This window comes from Coregonus lavaretus (assembly GCF_964263955.1).
Source record: "Coregonus lavaretus genome assembly, chromosome: 31".
NCBI lineage: Eukaryota > Metazoa > Chordata > Actinopteri > Salmoniformes > Salmonidae > Coregonus > Coregonus lavaretus.
The window spans coordinates 14,088,882-14,101,453 of NC_140018.1; the positions used below are offsets into that span (position 1 = coordinate 14,088,882).

A 12,572-nucleotide genomic window follows, 5' to 3' on the forward strand; every position below is an offset into this window, starting at 1 on the left:
CAAGTGTCTTCACTGACATTTTCAACATCTTCCTGACCCAGTCTGTAATACCTACATGTTTCAAGCACACCACCATAGTCCCTGTGCCCAAGAACGCCAAGGTAACCTGTCTAAATGACTATTGCTCCATAGCACTCACATCTGTTGCCATGAAATGCTTTGAAAGGCTTGTCATGGCTCACATCAACACCATCATCCCAGACACCCTGGACCCACTCCAATTCGCATACCGTCCCAACAGAACCACAGATGACACAATCTCTATTGCACTCTACACTGCCCACCTGGACAAAAGGAACACCTATGTGAGAATGCTGTTCATTGACTACAGCTCCGCGTTCAACATCATAGTCCCTCCAAGCTTATCACTAAGCTAAGGACCCTGGGACTGAACACCTCCCTCTGCAACTGGATCCTGGACTTCCTGACGGGATGTGCGTGTGTGCTTAGTCCTCTCCTGCACTCCCTGTTCACCCACGACCGCGTGGCCGCGCATGACTCCAACACCATCATTAAGTTTGCTGATGACACGACAGTGGTACGCCTGATCACCGACGACGATGATACAGCATATAGGGAAGAGGTCAGAGACCTGGCAGCATGGTGCTAGGACAACAATCTCATCCTCAACGTCAGCAAGACAAAGGAGCTGATCGTGGACTACTGGAGGGCCGAGCACGCCCCCATTCATATCGACAGGGCTGTAGTGGAGCGGGTCAAGAGCTTCAAGTTCCTCGGTGTCCACATCACTAAGGACCTATCATGGTCCACACACACCAACACAGTCGTGAAGAGGGTACGACAACACCTCTTCCCCCTCAGGAGGCTGAAAAGATTTTGCATGGGCCCTCAAATCCTCAAATAATTCTACAGCTGCACCATTGAGCGCATCTTGACTGGCTGCATCACCGCTTGGTAAGGCAACTGCTTGGCATCCAACCGCAAGGCACCACAGAGGGTAGTGTGTACTGCCCAGTACATCACCCGGGCCGAGCTCCCTGCCATCCAGGACCTCTATACCAGGCGGTGTCAGAGGAAGGCCCTAAACATTTTCAAAAGACTCTAGCCACCCAAGTCATAGACTGTGCTCTCTGCTACCGCACGGCAAGTGGTACCAATGCACCAACAGCTTCTACCTCCAAGCCATAAGACTGCTAAATAGTTTGTTAAATAATTAAGCAAATAGCTACCCGGACTATTGCATCAACCCTTTTTGCACAACCCTTTTTGACTTATCACATACGCTGCTGCTATTGTTTATTATCTATCCTGTTGCCTAGTCACACTATTCTTAGTTATATGTACATTTCTACCTCAATTACCTCATACCCCTGCACATCAACTTGGTACTGGTACCCCATGTATATAGCCAAGTCATCATTTACATTTTAGTCATTTAGCAGACACTCTTATCCAGAGCAACTTACAGTTAGTGCATACATTATTTTATTTTCATACCCCCTGTGGGAATTAAACCCACAACCCTGGCGTTGCAAACACCATGCTCCATCAACTGAGCTACATCCCTGCCGGCCATTCCCTCCCCTACCCTGGACAACTGCACGCCGCCCCATGGGTCTCCCGGTCGCAGCCGGCTACGACAGAGCCTGGATTCGAACTAGGATCTCTAGTGGCACAGCTAGCACTGCGATGCAGTGCCTTAGACCACTGCGCCACTCAGGAGACATTTTATTGTTCCTCATTGTGTGTTTATTATTACTTTTATTGTGACGTTTTATTCGTTTTCAAAGCATTTGACAAATAACATTTGATTTAATAATATGCCATTTAGCAGACGCTTTTATCCAAAGCGACTTAGTCATGTGTGCATACATTTTTACGTATGGGTGGTCCCGGGGATCGAACCCACTACCCTGGCGTTACAAGCACCATGCTCTACCAATTGAGCTACAGAGGATTTTCATTTGATTTGAAGAGAGAACCCACTGGGCACACACTGGTTGAATCAACGTTGTTTCCAAGTCATTTCAATGAAATACGTTGAACCAATGTGGAATGGACGTTGAATTGACGTCTGTGCCCAGTGGGAAAGGAGGGAAGTGTGGGAGGAGCAAAACAAGCCTTTGTCAGTCTTGAAAACAAGCAAGAAATCAAATATTTTTCTGCTCATATCCTCCCATACTTTCAGCCTTCTGTTGAATTATTAATTGAGCTGCTGAAGGGAGCAATACTTTTCAGCTCCAGCAGATGTACAAACAGAAGTCCTTATACAATATACCATATATAATTCTATCTGTAGCCATCCACTCAACCATCCATCAAATATGCTGTATATAACCTCTCTCTCTGTCTCTCTCCCTCCCTCCCCCTCTCTCTACCATAGGTTGGGTATGGAGGATAAGACTCTGGAGCGCTCTCTGGCCAGGGCGGGCTGTGAAGTGCACTGTTTTGACCCCAGCCTTAGGCAGGCCCACCTACAGGAGTCAGACATGTGGCTCCACCGTCTCTCCGTAGACTGGAGGGACCCGAACCCAGCCATCCCCAACCAGCGACAGCACAGCAACACCAAGAAACTGGCCACCATTCTCAATGACTTTGGACACAGACAGGTCAGAGGGCACAGAGAGAGGAGAATGAGTTTATGGGTAAAGGGAGATGACAAATGGGCCAATGTGGCCTGAGTAAAAAATAATGAATAACTAATGTGTGGGATTATACCCAGAGAGTACACAGAGCCCTTAGTATTTATTTGGACAGTGAAGCATTTTCTCTTCTTTTGGCTCTATACTTTGGATTTGAAATCAAACAATGACTATAAGGTTAAAGTGCAGACTGTCAGATTTGATTTGAGTGTATTTTCATCCATATCGGGTGAACCGTTGAGAAATTACAGCCCTTTTTGTGCTCCCATTTTAGGGGAGCAAAAGTATTGGGACAAATTCACTTATATGTCCATTAAAGTAGTAAAAAGTTAAGTATTTGTTCCCATATTCATAGCATGCAATGACTACGTCAAGCTTGTGGCTCTACACATTTGTTGGATGCATTTGCTGTTTGTGTTGGTTGTGTTTCAGATTATTTTGTGCCCAATAGAAATCAATGGTAAATAATGTATTGCATGTCTTGGGGGAATGATATTTGTGCGTCTGTAACTTTCTCACTCATTATTATTCACGATTCATTCAGGATTATCCGTAATCATGGTAGCATCCACATTCATGTAGAAGTGTTTAGAAACATATTATATTCTTATTTACAATAAAAGTGACTCCAAAATGACACAATACATTATTTACCATTCATTTCTATTGGGAACAAATTAATCTGAAACACAACCAAAACAAACAGCAAATAAATCCAACACATTTGTAGAGTCACAAGCTTGATGTAGTCATTGCGTGCTATCAATATGGGACTAAATTCTTAACTTCTGTCTACTTTAATGGACATATAAGTGAATTTGTCCCAATTGTTTGTTATAGAGCCAAAAGAAGAAAAAATGCTTCACTGTCCCAATAGCTACTGAGGCATTCGAAAAGTATTCAGACCCCTTGACTTTTTCCACATTTTGTTACGTTACAGCCTTATTATAAAATTGATTAAATTGTTTTTTCCCCTCATCAATCTACACACAATACCCCCTAATTACAAAGCAAAAACAGGTCTATATAATTTTTCGCTAATTTATTCAAAATAAAAAAACATTTACATAAATATTCAGACCCTTTACTCAGTACTTTGTTGACGAACCTTTGGCAGTGATTACAGCATCGAGTCTTCTTGGGTATGACGCTACAAGCTTGGCACACCTGTATTTGGGGAGTTTCTCCAATCCTTCTCAAGCTCTGTCAGGTTGGATGGGGAGCGTTGCTGCACAGCTATTTTCAGGTCTCTCTAGAGATGTTTGATCGGGTTCAAGTCTGGGCTCTGGCTGGGCCACTCAAGGACATTTAGAGACTTGTCCCGAAGCGACTCCTGCGTTGTCTTGGCTGTGTGCTTAGGGTTGTTGTCCTGTTGGAAAGTGAACCTTCGCCCCAGTCTGAGGTCCTTAGCGCTCTGGAGCAGGTTTTCATCAAGGATCTCTCTGTACTTTGCTCCGTTCATTACATTTACATTTTAGTCATTTAGCAGAAGCTCTTATCCAAAGCGACTTACAGTTATACATTATTATGTTGTTGTTTTTTAACTGGCCCCCAGTGGGAATCGAACCCACAACCCTGGCGTTGCAAACGCCATGCTCTACCAACTGAGCTACATCCCTGCCGGCCATTCCCTCCCCTACACTGGACCAATTGTGCGCCAACTCATGGGTCTCCCGGTCGCGGCCGGCTACGACAGAGCCTGGATTCGAACCAGGATCTCTAGTGGCACAGCCTTAGACCACTGCGCCACTCGGGAGGTTCATCTTTGTTTCAATCCTGACTAGTCTCCCAGTCCCTGCCGCGGAAAAACATCCCCACAGCATGGTGCTGCCACCACCATGCTTCACCGTAGGGATGGTGCCAGGTTTCCTCCAGACATGATGCTTGGCATTCAGGCCAAAGAGTTTAATCTTGGTTTCATCAGACCAGAGAATCTTATTTCTCATTGTCTGAGAGTCTTTAGGTGCCTTTTGGCAAACTCCAAGCGGGCTGTCATGTGCCTTTTACTGAGGAGTGACTTCCGTCTGGCCACTCTACCATAAAGGCAAGATTGGTGTAGTGCTGCAGAGATGGTTGTCCTTCTGGAAGGTTCTCCCATCTCCACAGAGGAACTCTAGAGCTCTGTCAGAGTGACCATCGGGTTCTTGGTCACCTCCCTGACCAAGGCCCTTCTCCCCCGATTGCTCAGTTTGGCCTGGCGGCCAGCTCTAGGAAGAGTCTTGGGGATTCCAAAGGCCACTGTGTTCTTGGGGACCTTCAATGCTGCAGAAATGTTTTGGTACCCTTCCCCAGATCTGTGCCGAGTCACAATCCTGTCTCGGAGCTCTATGGACAATTCCTTCGACCTCATGGCTTGGTTTTTGCTCTGACATGCACTGTCAACTGTGGGACCTTATATAGACAGGTGTGTGCCTTTCCAAATCATGTCCAATCAATTGAATTTAACACACAGGGGGACTCCAATGAAGTTGTAGAAACATCTCAAGGATGATCAATGGAAACAGGATGCACCTGAGCTCAATTTCGAGTCTTATATTTAATACATTTGCAAAACTTTCTAAAAAAGCTGTTTTCGCTTTGTCATTATGGGTTATTGTGTGTAGATTGCTGAGGATTTTAAAAAAATATCCATTTTAGAATAAGCCTTTAACGTAACAAAATGTGGAAAAATTAAAGGGGTATGAATACTTTCCAAAGGCACTGTACATAATACAATGACAACATACTCCACTACCAGCATCTAGCACAGTGTACAATATACAGTACCTGTCTTTTACGCTATATCATATACATGACTACAATACACACAATCCATGCAATAGTCACTACAAAAGTCACCATAAAAACATTAATTAATTTAACAATTATTTATTTTCCTCACATCAACCAGAAAAGGCTATAAGAAAATGGATCTGCTCTCTCCTTATGAGCTGAGAGGTTGAACTTTAATATGGCTTGTTGACTCCTGCAGCTCCACTGCTCATCATTCATTCCTCCAATGTGTCCTCTTGCGCTGGAGGGCAGAAAACTCACTTATAGTTATGGCTTTCCTCCTTTAAACATTATCATTCTGAATATTAACTCACTGAAGTCCCCCAGGGCTCTGTGTTCTGCCTCATCAGATATGGATCTGCATACAAGATCAACGACATCCACACGCACACGCCCACACACGCACATGCATGCATGCTTGCACACCCACAGACATCCACACACACACAGACACAAACAGCAAGCCAGCGGTGCGTGTGTAGAACGGTGCCCATCCCAAAACACAGCAATGGTATGCATAGTATTCGGGAGAGAGCAGAAGAATTCGGGCGAGATCCCAGCTATACGTCCTGTGGAAGGAGTTAGTCTTTGATGAGTATTTGAAGACGGTGATAACTCAAGTTTGTGGAAGTTGCAGTGTAAAGGAGTTTACAGTTGATGTGAAATTAGGTTTGGGTTGATGTTTTAGAGTGATGGGTGTAAAGTGAGGGGGCAGCAAACACCCCCTTCCTCATCTTCCTCATCCCCTAGCAACCATCTGAAATTAATTTACAATTTGAGATGTGGGGGTGGGGGGGGTGGGATTTGGATTGATACTCCCACACAGAGAATCAATCTACCTCAACAGAATTAATCTGACTTAATATATTTGTGCTGCTCTCTTTTTGTGAATTATAACCTCTCACTGTATGTTCCAGAAGGCAAGTTACCTCAGCCTAATTCATCACTCTGTTTTTTCTCTCCTTTTTTTCATGAGCAACAGTATAATCAGTGCAAATTTAAATCAGGCTCTGGAGCAGAATGCCAACAAGCCACGCACCGGTGCCGAGCATTAGCAAGTCCATGCTTAGAGGCGTCAGCCATTAATTCCTCTTTTGGAGCCAGAAACAAAGCTCACTATACCATACAAATTAGTGTGAGGGAAATAATTAAGACATGTGGGTGCATGTTTGTGTGTGTGTGTGTGTGTGTGTGTGTGTGTGTGTGACAAATAAAGAACAGACCCCATCCCTGTACCTGCTTTAGATGCAAATGACACACACATCTCCATAATGGGCTTTTTTAATGTGAGTACACAGCATGCTAAAGGAACAACTGTTTGCCTTTCTTCTCTCTGGTTTTGTGACAGAAGAATAGCACGGAGAAACTGATGAGTCGCTTCTAAAGGTCAAAATATGCATTCGTTTGTGTTCCTTATCGGTGATTACACAGCTCATAAATGAGTCAAACCCGCTCCAGTCAGCATCAGAGCCTGTCTCCATGGGGATGAACACACCAATTCAGCAGTCCTTCAGATCTCATGCAAATGTATTTGCTTTCTCCTAATGGACAATAGAACAACAAGCAGAGACACTCTGTCTGACAATCAGGTCACTTCTCAATGTCTCACATCCACACTGTCACAAGAGGGACACACAGCTGTCAACATGGCTTCCACTGTATGACTCCTCCACAGTGCAAGCCTTTCCACACCATGGTTAGGGTTAGTGTTATCATGCAGTTGTGGGGGACAGTTGTTTGGGGTATCCAGTAACTCCAGAGGGGTGAGGAGGTTTGGAAACAGAACAGGCCCTGGACCAGTTGTTAGGGGAGGCTGTGAGAGTCTGAACAGAACCTCTCTCTCACTCCTGATCCCATTGAAGTGTAATTCAATGTCTGCTCATTACGATGGTCTCTGGAGAGGACTGTTTCAGACGTGTCTCCCCATGCCTCACATCCACTAATTAAAGAACACAAAATACTTAATCTCTGCTTGATACAATCATAGAATCACACAGGCAGAAAATACATCCCTGTAGCCCCGCTTATCTGTGTACTGTGTTGTATCAAAATTATCATAAACACATGTAAGCATTGCAACGAATTTGGGGGTAGAGTTGGACTCAAACTTGTTATCTTGTGTTAGTGAGCCCAACAGCTTTAAACCATAATGCCAAGAGGTTCGAGCCTCTTGATGAAGTTGCTGGTGTTTTGGGCTATAAAGGACACCACAATAGGTTCTGCAAAAACTGCAATTAGCTGCTGAAAGAAATCATTATGGGCCTATTAGTTAGGCTCAAGTGTCAGTTTCCATTTCTAAAGGTTAATCAGAGGTCAGCTAACTTGTTTGTTCACACCCAACGATCAGCTTTCCTCAAAAGCGTTTAGAAATGAATTCATTAAAACAAATAGTTTTATCCCTATTCTTAAAGCAGCTTTATGGAATTAATTAGCGGCGAGGACAGACACTTTGATCAACAATGAGTCATCGCCATGGAGACACAGTGGCCGCAAACTGTGGGTGCTTCTGTTTTATGGCTGAATAGATTTAAATAGATAGAATATTGTCTGCAGTTTCTCTCTGACTGGGAAGTAAAGTTCCTCTCTTATTGCAAAGAGATAACAGGGTCTCTGGATTCTCAGTGATTCTGTCGAGGACACCACCTTTGGCTGTGGTTTAGAAATAGTGTGTAGCTAGCTGTGCATGTATCGGGTAAAGCCATTAGGGGTTAGGCAAACACACACACACAACACACACACAACACACACACGTTGAGCCAGCAGGCTGTGAACAGTGAACATGCTCTCTGTTATCCTCTCATTAAAAAAGATGGAGTGATTCTGACCTCCTCCCTCTGGAGCCTGAGGGACCACAATGACTTTACTGCCTGAGAGAGACTTCACAACTAAAGGTCTGGGCTGAGAGAGACTTCACAACTAAAGGTCTGGGCTGAGAGAGACTTCACAACTAAAGGTCTGGGCTGAGAGAGACTTCACAACTAAAGGTCTGGGCTGAGTGTGTGGCCCAAAGGTAAAAGGCGATGATAGACATATTTTCTAGTTGTTTCGATGCTGTTCTGCAACTCCAGAACAATATCTCCAGACTACAGGGGAACAGAGGACGAGACAAAAGGAGAAAGTTGTTGTTTACATAGCTTCAATCGTTGCTTGCCAGGGTTTATACCAATGCTATAAGCCTACAGTGTTAAAGACACAAAGCTAGGAACAAGACAAGGCTAATGCTGACCTTAGGAGAAGGCAGACTGAGGCATAGCCTCACTGAAGGACTAAATAAAAGCTCCTTCCGTCTCCAACACCCATCGGCCCCACTGAACCTGCCTCGGTAGACCACAATTCAGGCCAAATCACCACAAACCCACGCATGCACCTACCCTCCCTCCACAAATCCATCAATTATTGCCCTACTTCCAATCCTCTCTGTCAAAGTAGTTTCTGTCTGCATATCTCTATCCCTCCCTCCCACACACACGCACACACACAACACACACACACACACTCCTCCCAGCTCCAGGCACGGGCCGTTTAGTGCCGCGACGTCTGCACGATGGTGCAGTCGAGTCGGAGATCTCTCCAGAGATGTGTGGGGCCATATGGAGATGCAATACTTTTCGAGGGCTCACAATTTCTCATACGGGGGAAGCGAAGGGCAGACGTGCTGCTGGTGATGTGGGTTTAGGGGACTTCGAGAGGGATATGTGTCGTGAAGTCCTTGGGATTTGCCTTGCATGCCAGTTGATGACAGAACTTGGAGAAGAAAGCTGTCAAATAGAATGAAGTTACTGAAAGTAGGCCTACTCATTACATACCCTGAGAAAAGTCTCTATTGAGTAGAAACATTATGGGATTTGGTCATAACATCCTTGTTGGTTAGGGCAGTTCTCATTTTATGACGTCTGTCCAATTAGAACAATTTATATTGCCTTGGGGAGGGATCGTTTTCATTGGGAGACCCAGAGACAGAGAGCACTTCATTTTGACCAGTTCTATCTGGGGGGATAGCTGCTTTTATGGAATGTGGGGAATAACGAGAAAAGGGATTTCCACAGTCACTAAAGAAATAGAACGGTGTAAAGTGTTGTTAGCACTTTGTCAGAGGGATGGAGTGGCTATGGGATAGTGGATATGGGCTGTTAGAGAGCCAGCCAGCTAAAGTGGTTATTTTACTCTAGCCATTGAAGAAGTGTTTTTCTGTTCGACAGGTCAGATACTCAACACTTGCATCAGCGTAACACTAGTGTGCTGGAAGACAGATTAGATAAATATGATTGGTTTGTGGAAAGTTTGGGTCAACTATTGACACATTTTATTGGCAGCATTGGAAGTTGCCAATGGTGATGTTATGAGGCCATGAGGCAATCGGCCAAAGAGAGGGTTGTAAAGTACAGAGGAGAGAATAAATTGGTGAAATAAAATGTCAAAAGCATAGAGAAGAAAGCTCTTTCACTAATAAGGCTTTTAAACAGTATGGGTTCAAGGAGTTGACATGACATCAGAAATATTACAGCACATTTAAAGGCCCAGTGCAGGCAAAAAACAGATTTATATATATATTTATATATATTTCTACACTATGAGGTTGGCATAATACTGTGAAATTGTGAAAATTATGACAATGCCATTTTAGTGTAATTGCTGTTTGAAAAGACCGCCTGAAATCTCAGCTTGTTTTGGTGGAAGGGAGTTTTGGCCTTCCATGGTGACATCACCATGCGGACCAATAAGAAGTTCCAAACCTCTCCGCTAATAACAGATCATTTTCAGTTTTTCCCTCCCCACTCAAAACCACTCCCAGACAGTCCTATAAAAATTATTGCTTGAGAAATTGCTCTTTGCTAAGACAATTTTAATTGAAAACAATCACAGTAAGGTACTTAATTGTTACCCAGAAATTATTTAATATTGAGATAAAAACGGCTGCATTGGACCTTTAAATGGCGTCCCAAGGCCTAATATACAGTATGTGCATTGAAAGTAGCCCATGCATATGATGACTCAGTAAGATCATATCCTGAGGCCATTATTAACATTAATGTTAAAGCATCTTTCCTCCCCCTCTCCTCTTCACAGACTTTACACCACATTCACCCCCTCTCCCCATCATATCCTCCCTCCTCCTCTACTCAGACACATCCTTTCTTCTACTTGTCCTTCTACCAACCTTCTCTCTCCCTCTTTGCACTAACTCCCCCTCACCTCCATCAAAAGTACTTTTCCACACTCTCCATCTTATATCTCTCCCTATTGCTAGATATTATCATTATTGACACTCGCTCCCTCTCTGTTCCAGGTGGATGTTCTGAAGGCAGACATGGAGAGTGCGGAGTGGAAGATTCTGGAGAACCTGGTTCTAGAAGGGGTTCTGAGCTCTGTGGGTCAGCTACTACTAGAAATCCACCTCCACTGGGCGGGCTTCGAGGTGGGCGGAGACGACCCATCCGTGGTGCGCTATTGGTTCAGCCTACTGAAGGAGCTGGAGCATGCTCACTTCCGCCTCTTCCGTTACCACAGCGACCCAGCAAAGCCCCGCCTCTTCCTGCACCGAAACATTCTGAATGCCAGCAGTACCTATACACTGGGCTGGGTCAATACTCAGTGGAGGCCCTGAGAGCTGACTGACTGATGGACAGGGCTCTGGCCAATGAGAAGGGGAGACTCTGGGAAATGCATTCTGGGAAACGCAGTTCAGGTACGATGGGAAACAGCGTCGTCGTCAATCCCATGGGATGTTTCCCTTTGGATATTTATTTCTGACCAATACCAGATTTTTCATGCTAACCAAAGTACTGTACTCCAGAAAAGGAATGCCTCTATCTATGAAGGTTTATGTAAAGTGTTGTGAGCTATACTGTCCTCCTAACAAGCTCCTATCATTTCAACATTTTGAATCACCACTCCCCTACCCTTCCCTGATATGACCTTAGTCTTTGTGAGGTAATTGCCTCGAAGGCCCAAAGTCCATATTTCGGTCAGAGCTGCTTCAAAGTGGCTGTGTTCTGTGTTGGTTTGAGGTCAGCCGGCGAGCACTGCGGCGGCCATCTGTCATCATGGCCTTATCTGGGCTTGGCCCTGAGCCAGCCACCCCTAACAGAGACAGATACATCCACCCCCTCCTGGAGAATTCTCCTCAGAGGCATGGGTAATGAATAGTGAGGTAAGACCACAGCCCAAACTAATAGCCTCAAATTGTCCTCAGGATCTTCTGCATTAAAAAGGGTACATAGGGCTAGGGGAGTAGCTGTCAAGACTGAGGCTGAGCACGCCTCATTTAGCCCAGGGATGAGTTTCTGTGGGAGGCTACTTACGAGGCAGGAGGGGGGGAGGAGGGGAAGGGGGCTGGAGGTGGAAGGTAAAGGCTCAAACGTTTGCCTGGCAGGACAGACAATATGCCTCCTGAAGAGAGACAAAGACGTGACCGTCTACCCAGAGAACGACACTACCTGGGTTTCAACAGACATGGTCACTGTACTGTGTGTAGGTTAAAAGGGGAAAACAACTATCAAGTATGTGAAGAATCCCCTCAGAATTGCCTCACTCGTCTTATGTCAATACACATTTAACATCTATGACACTTTACATTAAACTGGGACTTTGAAAAGACTTAAGGAAACGATGTATGCCAAGTTGTAAGGAGACCGGGTCTGCCTGAGCAAATATTGAATCAGGATGATTCGGATAGCTAATATCAAAGATGGTGAAATCTGTGTTAGTATGCAACCTTAACTGCAGCTATAATGAGCAGTTTCCTGAGGCAATAGTATGGTCTCTCCCTCTACAGAATTTGAATAATAGAAAATGTCAATCCAGCCGCCACAACTCCCACTCTTTCTCAAACCGTTTTCCGTCAAGTGCATTAGGATTTCTTCTCTTTAGTAACAGTTCCCTTCTCACCATTAAATCCACACAAACCCCCTCTGAAAAGTAGTTGGAAAGCTGCAGAGAGAAGTAAAGGGAGACAGAGATTGAGTCAATCTTTCTGACTCAATCATTCAGTCTCTCTTCTTTACTTTTCTCTGCAGCTTTCCAACTACTTTGTCACCAAATGTATTACACAATTCTAGACCGTTCAGGCTTACATTTTATGGATTAATACATTCTGAAAACTCTTTCAATTAAAAATTTATACCCCTGATCTTTTGATGAGTCTATAAAGACACTTAGGGAAATAGTGACTTGTCTACACTTCTCTCTTCAGATTGG

General features: G+C 44.5%; 1 protein-coding gene across 1 annotated transcript; it reads left to right on the plus strand.

The window, feature by feature from the left end:
• The first annotated feature begins 2,349 nt into the window (after nt 1-2,349).
• Nucleotides 2,350-11,966, plus strand: LOC311106657 (putative methyltransferase-like protein 24). The gene is made up of 2 exons (XM_084149051.1): nt 2,350-2,570; nt 10,663-11,966. Exons 1-2 carry the CDS (start codon nt 2,352-2,354, stop codon nt 10,978-10,980), a joined length of 537 nt encoding a protein of 178 aa, XP_084005177.1. The 5' UTR covers nt 2,350-2,351; the 3' UTR covers nt 10,981-11,966.
• Nucleotides 11,967-12,572: the final 606 nt, after the last annotated feature.

What these genes read in the sequence shown, in the direction of transcription:
- LOC311106657 (XM_084149051.1), top strand. Translation starts at nt 2,352, where the DNA reads ATGGAGGATAAGACTCTGGAGCGCTCTCTGGCCAGGGCGGGCTGTGAA. An exon ending in ATGACTTTGGACACAGACAG is followed by an intron (nt 2,571 to 10,662) that starts GTCAGAGGGCAC and finishes TCTCTGTTCCAG; the next exon opens with GTGGATGTTCTGAAGGCAGA.